This window comes from Colletes latitarsis, chromosome 12, assembly GCF_051014445.1.
Source record: "Colletes latitarsis isolate SP2378_abdomen chromosome 12, iyColLati1, whole genome shotgun sequence".
Lineage (NCBI taxonomy): Eukaryota > Metazoa > Arthropoda > Insecta > Hymenoptera > Colletidae > Colletes > Colletes latitarsis.
In genome coordinates this window covers 23,542,198-23,556,016 of record NC_135145.1, presented here as the reverse complement: position 1 = coordinate 23,556,016, position 13,819 = coordinate 23,542,198, and the positions used below count along the sequence as shown (strand labels likewise).

At 37.7% G+C, this 13,819-nt stretch overlaps 2 protein-coding genes across 3 annotated transcripts in view; one reads left to right on the top strand and one right to left on the bottom strand.

Annotated features, from left to right (window-relative positions):
* The window catches only part of LOC143348725 (protein Skeletor, isoforms B/C), a 52,919-nt gene extending 44,497 nt beyond the window's left edge, over positions 1–8,422 (bottom strand). The window contains exon 1 of the mRNA XM_076779311.1: positions 8,362–8,422. The gene's annotated coding sequence lies outside the window, so the exon portion shown is untranslated. The remainder of the gene's footprint in view (positions 1–8,361) is intronic.
* Positions 8,423–11,889: 3,467 nt separating this feature from the next.
* Positions 11,890–13,630, top strand: Amx (TM2 domain-containing protein 3 almondex). 2 transcript variants are annotated; one of them, XM_076780164.1, is made up of 6 exons: positions 11,890–11,930; positions 12,197–12,507; positions 12,586–12,653; positions 12,721–12,864; positions 12,929–13,194; positions 13,266–13,630. In XM_076780164.1, exons 2-6 carry the CDS (start codon positions 12,405–12,407, stop codon positions 13,399–13,401), a joined length of 717 nt encoding a protein of 238 aa, XP_076636279.1. In that variant the 5' UTR covers positions 11,890–11,930; positions 12,197–12,404; the 3' UTR covers positions 13,402–13,630. The 2 variants fall into 2 exon arrangements, with proteins under 2 accessions (XP_076636279.1, XP_076636280.1); XM_076780165.1 differs by lacking the exon at positions 11,890–11,930 and having other exon boundaries at positions 11,949–12,507; positions 13,266–13,403; positions 13,461–13,630.
* The last annotated feature ends 189 nt before the right edge of the window (positions 13,631–13,819 follow it).

Below are 13,819 nucleotides of genomic sequence, written 5' to 3'. Positions count from 1 at the left end.
ATGAAGGGCTATATAAATTTTCAAACAACTGTATCGACTTTAATACTTTTCTCCATTTTGTTCCATATTTGCACGAATTTTTAGAAATTTGTTTGTGATTATTAAGTGGACTCTCAATTTCAACTGAATCATTTTACTTAATGTTGATTTGTACCAAATTGGTAAATGGACATCAACTGTCCTTTTAAGCGTTTAAAAAATCATCGAACAATGGAGGGCTATATAAATTTTCAAGTAATTGACTTTAATACTTTTCTCCATTTTGTTCCATATTTGCACGAATTTTTAGAAATTTGTTTGTGATTATTAAGTGGAATCATTTTACTTAATATTGATTTTCACCAAATTGGTAAACGGAAATCAACTTTAACTATAATAAACTGGAAGACCACATAAATTTTTAAATTACATTGAAATCTATTAAACAATTATTAATTTAAACTTGTAAAGGTCCCAATAATCCACTCGAGGTCCCAATAATCCATTTGTTATATTACTTGTTGTATCATTATGTAATATCTAGCATTTGTTCACACTGAGAGTAAATCAACGAAAATTCAGGAGGTGTCTGGACAATGACCGATTTCATATTGCACCCCAACTGATGTCGAACGAGGGGTGTACGTAGCCCCCAGCGGCAATCTGATTATGTAGCGTTTATGATCTTGCGTGTACCACGACGATCAATTAGGAGCAGATCGAACAAAACGTCTGATATATAGAATCTGATAAACAATTTTCAAAACAGTGTCAACGATAAAGGTTGAAAAATTCCGAATCCTTCGTAAATTCGATCGTGTCGAGGTCTGGGCGTTACTTAATTTTCTGCTCGGACAATTACTGTAATTCATGTGCAGGCAGACACCGTGGCAATTGTTACTCCTCTTTGTTTCCCCGAGACATTGTTCTCTCATTACGGCAGGATGTCACGAGGTTTCGATTTCCGCAGTACATTTAAATCCTTCTATTTCTCGTTCGATAGCTTGTTAGCTTTAGTTCCCGCCTGCGGTCCGAGTAATTACCGAGACTCCTCCAATTATTTTCTAAGATAAATCTCGATAAGACTCGATACGTCGTTTGTTGGAACGATATTTCCAAATTACCCCCCTCCCCCTGCAGAGGAGAAACGATAAGATCGGCGAAAATTCGATCGAGTGCGTGGGCGTCGCGAGAAAAAAATCGTCCACCTTAACTGCCGTGGAAAAAAATGCACTCGTTCGCGAGGAAACGAGAGGAAAAGAAAAGGGAACGGAGTACAAGGCCGTGGCACAATGCTGTCTGCCTTGAATTTTGATTGGGAACGTCCATTGTCCTCCGGTCTCTTAATTATCTTTTTAATTCTGGCTTTCCTCTTTCCCGTATGCATGCGTGTCCCTAAACGTGCATGCGAATTCTAACGACTAGCAATTAAAAACAAACGAAATGAAAATTATTATATATTTCGATTTCGTAAAATATCCAACTAGTCACGGGTTGCTTTAATAACCGATCACGGTTATTTTTATCGTTCGACGACATTCGCGTAGCGAATTTAATAGCCCTATTATCCCGACGATACAATGGCATTATACACGGCTCGAGCTTTCCTCGCATAACAATCCAACATTATAAGGAAGATTTCTCTTTCGGGACATTGGCGTAATACGACACCTTGCCTCCATTCACCGTGCAAGTCTATTCTGTCTTGCGAGAACGAGTTATTAGACGGCCCCCTTCTCTTGTTCCATTTCGAGCACAGTTTGATTAACGATTTTCGTCCCCGGGACTCGTTCGTCCCACAAAAATTTCAAACCACTCACGGAAAAATTATTTTCGATTGCGGGGGTCATTTACAATCATTTTTGGTCATTAGACATACACTCGAAATCCTATCCTGTTTCGAGAAAAAAATTCAGCAAGTGGACAAATTTTTCGTCGAAATTAAAAAATTTCAAATCGTTCAAAAAAAATTATTTTTAGCTAAGAGGGTTAATTAGAATCATTTTTGGTCATTAGACATACACTCGAAATCCTATCCTGTTTCGAGAAAAAAATTCAGCAAGTGGACAAATTTTTCGTCGAAATTAAAAAATTTCAAATCGTTCAAAAAAAATTATTTTTAGCTAAGAGGGTTAATTAGAATCATTTTTGGTCATTAGACATACACTCGAAATCCTATCCTGTTTCGAGAAAAAAATTCAGCAAGTGGACAAATTTTTCGTCGAAATTAAAAAATTTCAAATCGTTCTAAAAAAATTATTTTTAGCTAAGGGGGTTAATTACAATCATTTTTGGTCATTAGACATACACTCGAAATCCTATCCTGTTTCGAGAAAAAAATTCGGTAAGTGGACAAATTTTTCGTCGAAATTAAAAAATTTCAAATCGTTCTAAAAAAATTATTTTTAGCTAAGGGGGTTAATTAGAATCATTTTTGGTCATTAGACATATACTCGAAATCCTATCCTGTTTCGAGAAAAAAATTCAGTAAGGGGACAAATTTTTCGTCGAAATTTAAAAATTTCAAATCATTCTGAAAAAAATATTTTCAGTTGTGGGGGTCAATTACAATCATTTTTGGTCATTAGATATACACTCGAAATCCTATCCTGTTTCGAGAAAAAAATTCAGTAAGGGGACAAATTTTTCGTCGAAATTAAAAAATTTCAAATCGTTCTAAAAAAATTATTTTTAGCTAAGGGGATTAATTAGAATCATTTTTGGTCATTAGACATACACTCGAAATCCTATCCTGTTTCGAGAAAAAAATTCAGTAAGGGGACAAATTTTTCGTCGAAATTAAAACATATCAAATCATACTAAAAAAATTATTTTTAGCTAAGGGGGTTAATTAGAATCATTTTTGGTCATTAGACATACACTCGAAATCCTATCCTGTTTCGAGAAAAAAATTCAGTAAGGGGACAAATTTTTCGTCGAAATTAAAAAATTTCAAATCGTTCTAAAAAAATTATTTTTAGTTAAGAGGATTAATTAGAATCATTTTTGGTCATTAGACATACACTCGAAATCCTACCCACTTTCGAGAAAAAAATTCAGTAAGGGGACAAATTTTTCGTCGAAATTAAAACATATCAAATCATACTAAAAAAATTATATCTAGTTACAGGGGTCAATTATAAGCATTTTTGGTCAATAGACTTACCCCCTAATTAACTAAAATCATAATATAATAATTAAAAAAATAACCTATTTAAACAATTTCTAAGAATAAATGAAAATCCTCAAGGATTAACAAACTTAATGACCGATGATGGTAAAAAATTGTACTTTTTCGCGTCTAAATCGCCGGTTTTCGTGCACTGAATAATAAATGCGACCTAAATTTTTATCCCAGTCGATGGAACGATCGAAACAACGTTTGCTTCTCCTCCAAGGGAAAACTAAGGAGACGAGGATAAAGATCCTGGAAAATTCGCGACGCGAAAGAGTAACTTAATATTCTCGATCAGCCTCCGTGGCTAGATAAAGGAAATTCACCGATACTGTTGCTTCCGTGGATCGATCGAAAAAGTCGCCAAGAATTTAAATTACGCGCGAAAGGCTAGTTTACGAAATCTATTCGACGGCATATTTTTCGCAGTTTCCGTTTTTCTTGGCGGAACCGAGGGTTAAAAATGGCGCGTTCGATGGCCACGATCGAAATAAATTTACTGTTTACCCGAGAGTTACACCGCGACGACGCTTCGGGCTCCTCTTTATACGCGACAGAATATTCAACGGCGATAGCTTTCGCTTTAGCAACTGCCGCCATTAAACTGCGCTACGCGCTGAAATGATTTGCAGCACGGGAAATGGGCGAAGTTTCCACGATGATACAAAACGACATAATATCATCCTTCGGCTAAGTAAGAGTTAGCAAAAGTGAAATCTAGTGAAAAGTTCCATTATATCGGACCGTATAAGTCTCATTCAAGTTACGTCACAAAGCTAGACAATATTCTTATTGCTGGAATATTCCAGAGAAAATTTTGTGGAAAACCTCGACTGAAAGTTGCTGGACGGGGGAGACTCATGTAGAACGAGAATTTTATATTTTCATTATGAATGATTCCCCTGAAACTTCACGTGTTTCAAATCGTTCTAAAAAAATTATTTTCAGTGGCCAGGGTCAATTACAATCATTTTTGGTGAATAGGTATGTCTTCGAAATCCTGCGCGTTTTCGAGAAAAAAATTCGAGAATGTGATGAAAACTTCATCGAATCTTTAGACTAAATAAATCGTCAAATATCTAGTTTAACAATTTTACATGAGTCTCCCCCCTTAATTTACCAAATATTTAAATGTTAGAGACAGTATACTATTTATAATAAACTTAACTAAACGAAGGAGGCAATTTATCGCGAAATTATTGGGATCCAAGGCTCGAAAAGTCACGCATCTCGAAAGTTGAGGATTATCGAGGTCCGAATGGACGTCAGAAAATCATGGAATCACGCTTCGATATTACGTGGCTGAGAGTGGTTGCCGTTTGAATAAATCGTAGCTTAAACCTGGTCCTTCGAGCCAGCTATACAGGGTGATCGGCCACCCCTGGGAAAAATTCTAATGGGGGATTCTAGAGACCAAAATAAGACGAAAATCAAGAATCTAAATTTCTTGACTGAGGCTTTGTTAAAAAGTATTAACGTTTAAAGTTCCGCTCGTATTGAATTTTTTTCTCGAAAATGCGCAAGATTTCGGGGGTATATCTATTCACCAAAAATGCTTATAATTGACCCCTGCAACTAAAAATAATTTTTCCAAAACGATTTGAAATTTTTTTTTCCGGTCAAAAAATTTCACAACTTCTCGAATTTTTTTCTAGAAACTGAGTAGGATTTCGAGGGTATGTCTATTAACCAAAAATGCTTGTAATTGACCCCTGCAACTAAAAATAATTTTTCCAAAACGATTTGAAATTTTTTTTTCCGGTCGAAAAATTTCACAACTTCTCGAATTTTTTTCTAGAAACTGAGTAGGATTTCGAGGGTATGTCTATTAACCAAAAATGCTTGTAATTGACCCCTGCAACTAAAAATAATTTTTCTAAAACGATTTGAAATTTTTTTTTCCGGTCGAAAAATTTCACAACTTCTCGAATTTTTTTCTCGAAACTGAGTAGGATTTCGGGGGTATGTCTGTTGACAAAAAATGCTTATAATTGACCCCTGCAACTAAAAATAATTTTTCCAAAACGATTTGAAATTTTTTTTTCCGGTCGAAAAATTTCACAACTTCTCGAATTTTTTTCTAGAAAGTGGGTAGGATTTCGGGGGTATGTCTGTTGACCAAAAATGCTTATAATTGACCCCTGCAACTAAAAATAATTTTTCTAAAACGATTTGAAATTTTTTTTTCCGGTCGAAAAATTTCACAACTTCCGAATTTTTTTCTAAAAACTGAGTAGGATTTCGGGGGTATGCCTGTCGACCAAAAATGCTTCTAATTGACCCCTGCAACTAAAAATAATTTTTCCAAAACGATTTGAAATTTTTTTTTTCCCTCGAAAAATTTCATACCTTCTCGAATTTTTTTCTAGAAACTGAGTAGGATTTCGGGGGTATGCCTGTCGACCAAAAATGCTTGTAATTGACCCTCGCAACCGAAAATAATTTTTTTTAAATTAATTATTAATTTTTTTTTTCTTCGAAAAATTTCAACACCTACCCGATTTTTTTTCTCGAAAGTGGATAGGATTTCGAAGGTATGTGTAATGATCAAAAATGATTGTAATTGACCCCCGCAACCGAGAGTAATTTTTCCAGAACGATTTGTAGTCCAAGTACCAGGTATAAACATCGAATGTCGTTTCGATGGTTGGAAAATCGTCTTTGACGAAAGCAAAGGTCCGCCCACGAGTTTGATCGCGACGTAATCAGCAGTTTTTCCCCACCAACGTTATCGATGTACGTCGATCTAAGATAATTTCAACGGTCCACCCACGAATGGGTTACGAAACGAAGCCACGCGGTTACGTAAGGGTAAAGATCGCGGGGTCGACGAGATGTCAGAATTGAGAAAAAAACAGAGGAAGAGATCGATAGATCGGACACAACGGCCTCTTTAAATTCTCCTTTGCAGTCTGCGAAAGACGCGCGACCCCTAAATTGCATTTGAATAAAGCAATTTGTGCACGCAGCGTAATCCAATTCGGCCTTCTTGCTGGTTTTCGCTAAGCGAAAGCACCGATAAATCAACCAGTTGCGTCGCGTATCGAGCACACACCCCTACGATATCGCCATATGGGCTTAATTTCGTTCGTTTCGCGATTCCCACCCACCGAGAAAAAGGACCGCGACAACCCGTCCTGGCTCGTCGGGAAATATGGAGAACGACTTGGAAACACTCAAACTACCTGTTCGCGAAGTCGTTGATAGGATACTCCAAGAAATCACCTTCCCATTACCGAGCAAATAGCTAGAAGCAAACGTTTGTATGCAGAGCTGAAATAGCTTCGAATACTCCTTCCTAAACCTACACAGTGTGTATCGAATAGTAATTTTTCTATCGACAAATAAATGATATTAATTTGGATAACAGTTCCCTTTTTCAATGTAATTAGTTTTCTGCTACATTTTTAATTTAAACTACAATTTATCGTATTGCGATACATTCTAACGATTACAATCATTTTTGGTGAATAGACATACCCCCGAATTCCCATCTACTGTGTGGCCAGAAAGGTTTCTATAATTTTAACAAAGCCTCGATCGACAAATTAGTATCCTCAATTTTCGTCTTATTTTGGCCTCTAGAATCTCCTAGGGGTGTCCAAGCACCCTGTATTTTAAAATCAACACATGTTTACATTCACGAGGCATTCGTAAAACAAATCTATTCTTTTACGATTTCAAATTAAATACGTCTGAAAATTTACTTGGAATGAAATCGTACGTAAAGGGGTTAAAAATAAATATATTTGGTTATAACGAGAACATGGTTTCTATAATTTTAACAAAGCCTCAATCGACAAATTAGTATCCTCCATTTTCGTCTTATTTTGGCCTCTAGAATCTCCTAGGGGTGTCCGAGCACCCTGCATTTTAAAATCAACACATGTTTACATTCACGAGGCATTCGTAAAACAAATCTATTCTTTTACGATTTCAAATTAAATACGTCTGAAAATTTACTTGGAATGAAATCGTACGTAAAGGGGTTAAAAATAAATATATTTGGTATGACGAGAACATGCTAAATGGACGAGTCGATTGTTTCCCTCCCCCGTTAGCTTGCAACAAATTTCCCCGTCGCTTTGGGGGAGTAAAAAAGCGACTGGCCCTTCGGACGATCGAGTAATTTGAATCTTGGCCTAATTTCGAACGGAGCAACACGTAACAAGTCCATCTAAGAAAACAGCGAGGAGAAATCAATAAACCACCCCCGTTGAGCTGACAATCCAAAACCATAACGTCGTCCTTGGCGTGTATCGTCTATCATTGATCGCGAATGGATGCTCGGTTTTCCTTCTGGAGCGTGTGAAACGAGATATATCGCGGCGGTTTGCGTATTATCAGCAGCGGGCTATCGAATTAGAAGAGACAGTAACGGCGCAATTAATCGGCAATCGCGTTCGATCGATTACGCTACCCCCGAAACCGTGACATCGATTCTATCGCGACCAGGACGAAAACGAAAAGAGAAAATCGTTTTCCCATCGAGATGCAAAGAGCACGGGAAACGAAAGGACACATCAAGGCGGGTGAGACAGCTATATATGCTATGGAGCAGCGCTAAACAAACACCCAACAGCCAAAACGATAAACATTCCAGTTTCGATACGTGTACACATGTATATCGATTTATCGAGTATCGAGCAAACCGAAGAGACGAACGTTTCACGCGAAATCTCGATTACCGATATTAAAACATATGTTATTTAATCGAGAGTAAACGCTATTTATATATTTTATAGAAACGGGGTATGTTTTCTCGTAGAAAATTGTCGTCAAGCGTCTAATTAAATTCGGAGAACATAGAATCCATGCTGGTCTCGGGTAGCCGTGAATTTCGTTGGAATAAATTTTAAATAATGGGTAATCGAGCTGATCCACGATGCACCGTGTGCGAACGTAGTACGCGTAACGACGATGTACAGGTATCCGAGAACATCTATTCAGCGGAACATCTAGAAAACACCAAATAAAGAGAAAGGAAATAAAATATAAATATATATGGAAAGAAACAGTAAGAAGGTAGAAAACAGAGAGAGAGAAAGAGAGAGAGAGACAGCCATCTCACCGCCCGCCACAGCTCAAAGCACTCACGAAATCTCACGGAAGGTAAGCACGACAAAACGGGCCACCGTTGTCTTTACGTCTGACAATATTTTATCTCTGCGCGGGGACAAAGTGTAGCTTTTCCGTGTTTTTATAACCTAAAAAAGCGATCGCACTGCTCCGTATGCGGACCGGTGAACGCCGTGGTGCCACCTGACAGACTCCGGGAAATTTGAGAAAACAGCATTTCCTTCGGCCCATGCGCGTCAACTTTAATCGAATTTTCGCGTTCCAGTGCCGAACACGCGAACCACCTTCGCCTCGTTACCGGGCCACACGGCCCTGACCGTTTCGAATTCGAGTATTTTCCCTCCCACCGACTCGCGCGCATCGCGAACTACAATTACACTTTTCTATTGAAACTCGAAAATGTTCTATCGTTCCTTTCCGATGGATCGAACAATGCACGAAATTGCAAAAGGGTTCTCTTCGTTTTGAAAAACGAGTTCACTTGCGCGACACACGATTACGAAACGCGGGACAAGTGGCGACTCTGTCGACAAGCGGTGAATACGAAATTTATAACTGTTGATGCATCCGCGAGACACGTCGCTTGCTTCTTTATTTCAATTCAAAGAAAACCTTCGGTAGTGTGAGGAAAGGTATGTTGAATTACCTCTTTCGTTGCACCGAGGAGATTTTCTTTCCTTTGTGCAAAAACAGGTTGAATAGATTAGCAGGACACTGAGCACTAAACGGTTGGGCGTTTAATGAGCCGTGACTGATTGCACGACGCTCGCGACGCGATTGTGCAACACCCACGACCCACCATCTGCAGTCGTGTGTCCGAACTAAAACGATGCAATTCTGCATTTACCTACACCATAGGTACATTATCCAATATGGTAACGTAACGAATACCTTACGAGTGGACCTTGTAAAAAAATACATCGGGTGAAAGATCTATTCGTATACCCCGTCTGTGACAATACTTTAGAATCTTTGATGAATCAATGAGAATCCAAACTAAACTAGCGAAGAAGATCTATATTTATGATGACCTATGCAAAGCGGATCGCAGCCAATTCGCTAATATTATTTAATTTTTAATTAATAATTGCAATACCCAGCTAAGAGTGATACGATTATTAATTAAACGGTAAATAATATTACCCAGGTCTCACCACGAGGAGGTTACTGCGAATGGAGACCCAACCACCCTCCATTAATAAAGATCTTCTGTGACCAACGATCGTTGGTCGAAAAAGAAACAAACGAAAGTGCAATCGATAAAAGATGCACAACCAACGAAGAGAGTTGAAAGAGTTTTCGAAAGAATTTGTCTTCAAATAAGAATAACCTGCCTAACTATAAATCTAAATTCGTTTATTATATCAAGAAATAATTCTAAATTCGCAGCCATTAGCTCGCTGTCACCCACGATAGAAAAGCTTTTCTATCGTGGGTGACACCGATTACCAGGTCTCACCACGTGGAGGTTGCTGCGAGTGGAGACCCGAAGGGAGATAGATGGAATCAAAGTTCCATCGATCTCCCTTTTACATCCTTAGAAACTAAATTACTAAACTAGAGAGATAGAAGGAAGCAATGTTCCTTCGATCTTCTAGTTTAGTTATACCAAGTAATTATTTTATTGAAAAAGGAGTGAAGCTAAATTGTGGGATACGCGACGCGACGCGATACGACGCGATGCACCATGCAATAGTGCAAGGAACGAGAGACGCGACACGCGAACCGAGTAACTGGTCAAAAGAGTCAGCTCGTTGCCTCTTGGCAAGTCCGATCGAAGGGTAAGGGAATCGACGCACCCGACACGGGTTCCCCATTTCCCCCAAGCAGCCTGTTGGGAGCCAAATGGACCCAACTCGGGATGTCTGACAGAGAGAGGGATCCTGAGTCGGGGCTACCATAGACAGGAACAGTCCCTGATCCCCTCTAAGGCCGAAATACCCTTTCCCTTGGATCGTCTCGCTAGAGGACGGCAACTGACCCTTCGGACAAGCTAAACGGCCGATCACTTGCTTTCTACATGGAAGCAGTGGTGATCGGAACGAAGAAACGAGGGAACGGGTGAACGAGAGAAGCTAGTTGGTAAAGAATTACTTGGTATATACGCAGACGCATACATGGGAGTAAATGTACCAAGCAATTATTTTGTTTAAAAAGGGGTGAAGCTAAATTATGGGAGACGCGACGCGATGCTGTACCGTACAGCAGATCCGAGGATCGAATCGAGAGAACGAGAAGCTAAGTTAATAATTGCTTGGTATCGCGGCCTTAAAACTAACTTTACTCTAAGAGCCTTAGAGATAAAAATCCCTCGATGTCCTTGCGTTGTCGTCCCACGATGTCCCACGATGTCCAACGATGGCCTGTAAGTAAGCTGAAACTAACAAAGTTTGCATTTGCGATTAGTTAACGGAACATATACAATAAGCAACATTTAAGCAAGAATAAAATAGAGGAACAAACCCCTTTCACAAACAAGGAGCCAGACGAAAAATATGTAACAAGATCAGGCAAATGAAAGCGAGGCAGAACGATAGATTCAAGCTCCGTAGACATTTGAATGTCGAAAAGGAAGAAAGAAATTGGAGATTGAGATATCAGTGAAACAGATTTTACGTCGGACAAACCAAACAAGTAACCAGTAGTAAAATATGGAATGGAACCAGAGAAGTAAAAGCAAGATGTAACCCCATATTCAAGCCCAACAGACGCTTGAAGGTCGAAAAAGAAATTAGACAGAGGAGATTCAGAACTCGCTCATTACTGGTCACTACTGGTTACTGATGGTCAGTATTGGTCATTACAATTGAGCAGTGTTTGCCCAGTGGTCAGTAGTGGTCACCTAATTTGTCCAGTGCTCGGCCAGTGGTCAGTAGTGGCGAGTAAAGGTGGAGCGTAGACCTACGAGGTTCCGTCATGTCCGCCAGCCTAGAACAAAAAGAGCGAGAGAGAGAGTTCGTGCAGCTTAGCCTCAGGCGGAAGAGTTCAAGCGGTGGGGATGACCGTCCTTGGCGAGTTCACCAATCAATTAACGGTTAACCGTGCCTTTGACCGAAAAATTAATATTCTACGCAAAATAATATTAAAAACAATTATTTATACAACCCACGCTATCGAGTGTTATTTTAACTATTGCCTGATGTTAATTAATAATTGTTACGAACAATAGGTATGAAAATATGGTCAAATTCGAGGAGGCTGAAGGATTCTTCGAATTTCTAACGAGAACCAAGGTCAGACATGTAAATCACATGTTCGTTTCTTCGACCAAAAAATGAATATTCCACGCGAAAGAGTATCAAAAACGATTATTTGTACAGCACATGCTATAGAACATTATTTCAACTATTGCCTGATGTTAATTAATAATTATTACAAACAATAGGCATGAAAATATGGACAAATTCGAGGAGACTGAAAGTTTCTTTGAATTTTTGTCGAGAACCAAGGTCATACGTCACGTATTCATTTCTTTGATCTTCTGTCCTCTATTCGATACTTTCTTTTATATAAGTTTTCATCTTTCGTTTCTTATCAGTAAATTATAGAGGATTCTAACAAAGATACGTAAACTTTGTCATTAAAATCGCAAAACAATATGTTGCAACACCCAACAAAACACACATTAATGCATACGAAGAGTAGTTCGTTCTGTACAGAGGTAGATGACGTGCCAAATATAATAGATCGAAAAATTGTTAGTTTCATTTAGGTTTTTCATGTGATTGCTATGTAAAAACATATTCTAGCAGTAGGATAAAGATATTTAAATTAACAACATATCCTAAATAAAATTTGTCAGAATATGTCGTATGCTCCTCACATTGAGAATAAGTTACTGATGTGTTTCTAGAAATTTAGATAACGTCAAAGTTGCAAATGTGATTAGTCTAAGATCATGAGTTTCTATAGACACGTTGTATTTTTTTGATTTAATTCGAATTCAAGACTTAGTTGTTTTAGATTTACTTTCCAATTGCATATACTTAATAGGTTATGCGATCTTGAAAGTGCTTTCCAAACATCAAACATGTAAATTCGTGTGTTTTATAAATTTTGTATTACGTTTGAAACGAATGAATTGGACCAAGGAAACTATGCTTTTCCATGCATGAGTAATCAAAAAGTTATCGAATTTCCGTGTACGTCAAGGACCAGTTCGATCGATTAAATGTTTTTCATAATGAATGTTGTGCGGATTAATTCGAGAAATGTAATTTTTATTCTCCTGGCAATTTTGTCGACTACCGTGAGACAGGCCTCCATGGGTTATGGTAAATTATAGTTAACTTAAATTTAGGACTAATTGTTTCTTAATGCTAAACGTTCACTGTATAATAACTTGTTTGCAGATAGTATGATTAATTATGCATTGAAGGAAGCTAATGCAAATTCTACACCAGCATACAGTAGCAAAAAGGTGGTACAAAAATTACAATATTCTTTTGGTAACGAAAATAACAATTGAAAAATTTTATTCTTCATAGGAGGAAACAACAAGGTTATGCCCAAGCGGTATTGCTTGTTCAGAGTTAAGTGCAGAATGTTTGAAGTGTAATTTAAATGCAAGTTGTATATATGGAGCAATGTATGTTGCCAATTGTTCTGTTTTAGAACATATTGATTGTGTTGTAAGTATTATAATATCACACAATCTCAAAATACCAGACAATAATTGACACATTGAAATTCAAGGGCGAGCAAACCTTCCAAAAAAAATATGTGTGCCGTTATTGTTATCAAACAGAACATTGGGAGCACGAATGTCACCAAAAGAATTCTTGCAGCTCTGTGGCATCACCTCGACAATATTATAGAACAAATTGTACAGTAAATAATGACATACTATGTCTGGGAAGACGACAGTTTATGAAAAACTTACTGTGCAATTGGACTGTAGGATATCGTTGGTCCACTGCCTTAATTTTAAGCATTACTCTAGGAGGTTTTGGAGCTGACCGGTATATATTTTACATAACAAATCTTGAACCATACAGTGAGAATATTTTATTTTTACTTACACAAATTGCAGATTCTATCTGGGTCATTGGCAAGAGGGAATTGGTAAATTATTCAGTTTTGGAGGACTCGGTGTTTGGACACTGATCGATGTAATACTTATTTCTATGAGATATCTAGGTCCGGCGGATGGTTCATTGTACATTTAATTGTTTTTAATAGTAATAGAAGTTTAAACGTGAATTTCGACGGATACTTTTCTAATTAGCGTATAAAAATATGAGCATTTTATTTATTATCTCTATAAAAGAACTGAACTAATGTGATTTGTATATAAATGTGTTGAATAGTTCTCTATAAGTGTAATATCTTTGTTAAGCTTAAGCATTAACCTGAGATGTACAATCTCCTATAAATAAATATAGGATTACTAATGCATTGTTGTTTAACCTAATAATTACACCTTACATCCAATCGACGATCATATATCGTTAAAATCATCGGATTTCGTATTGCAATATTATTATTCGCATTATTCTATACTTATAATCAGCAGAGCGTGATAGGTGGGGAAATTCCCCTCACGTTGGCTGCACAGGCTGCACTATCCCTTGATCAGTGCAGTGC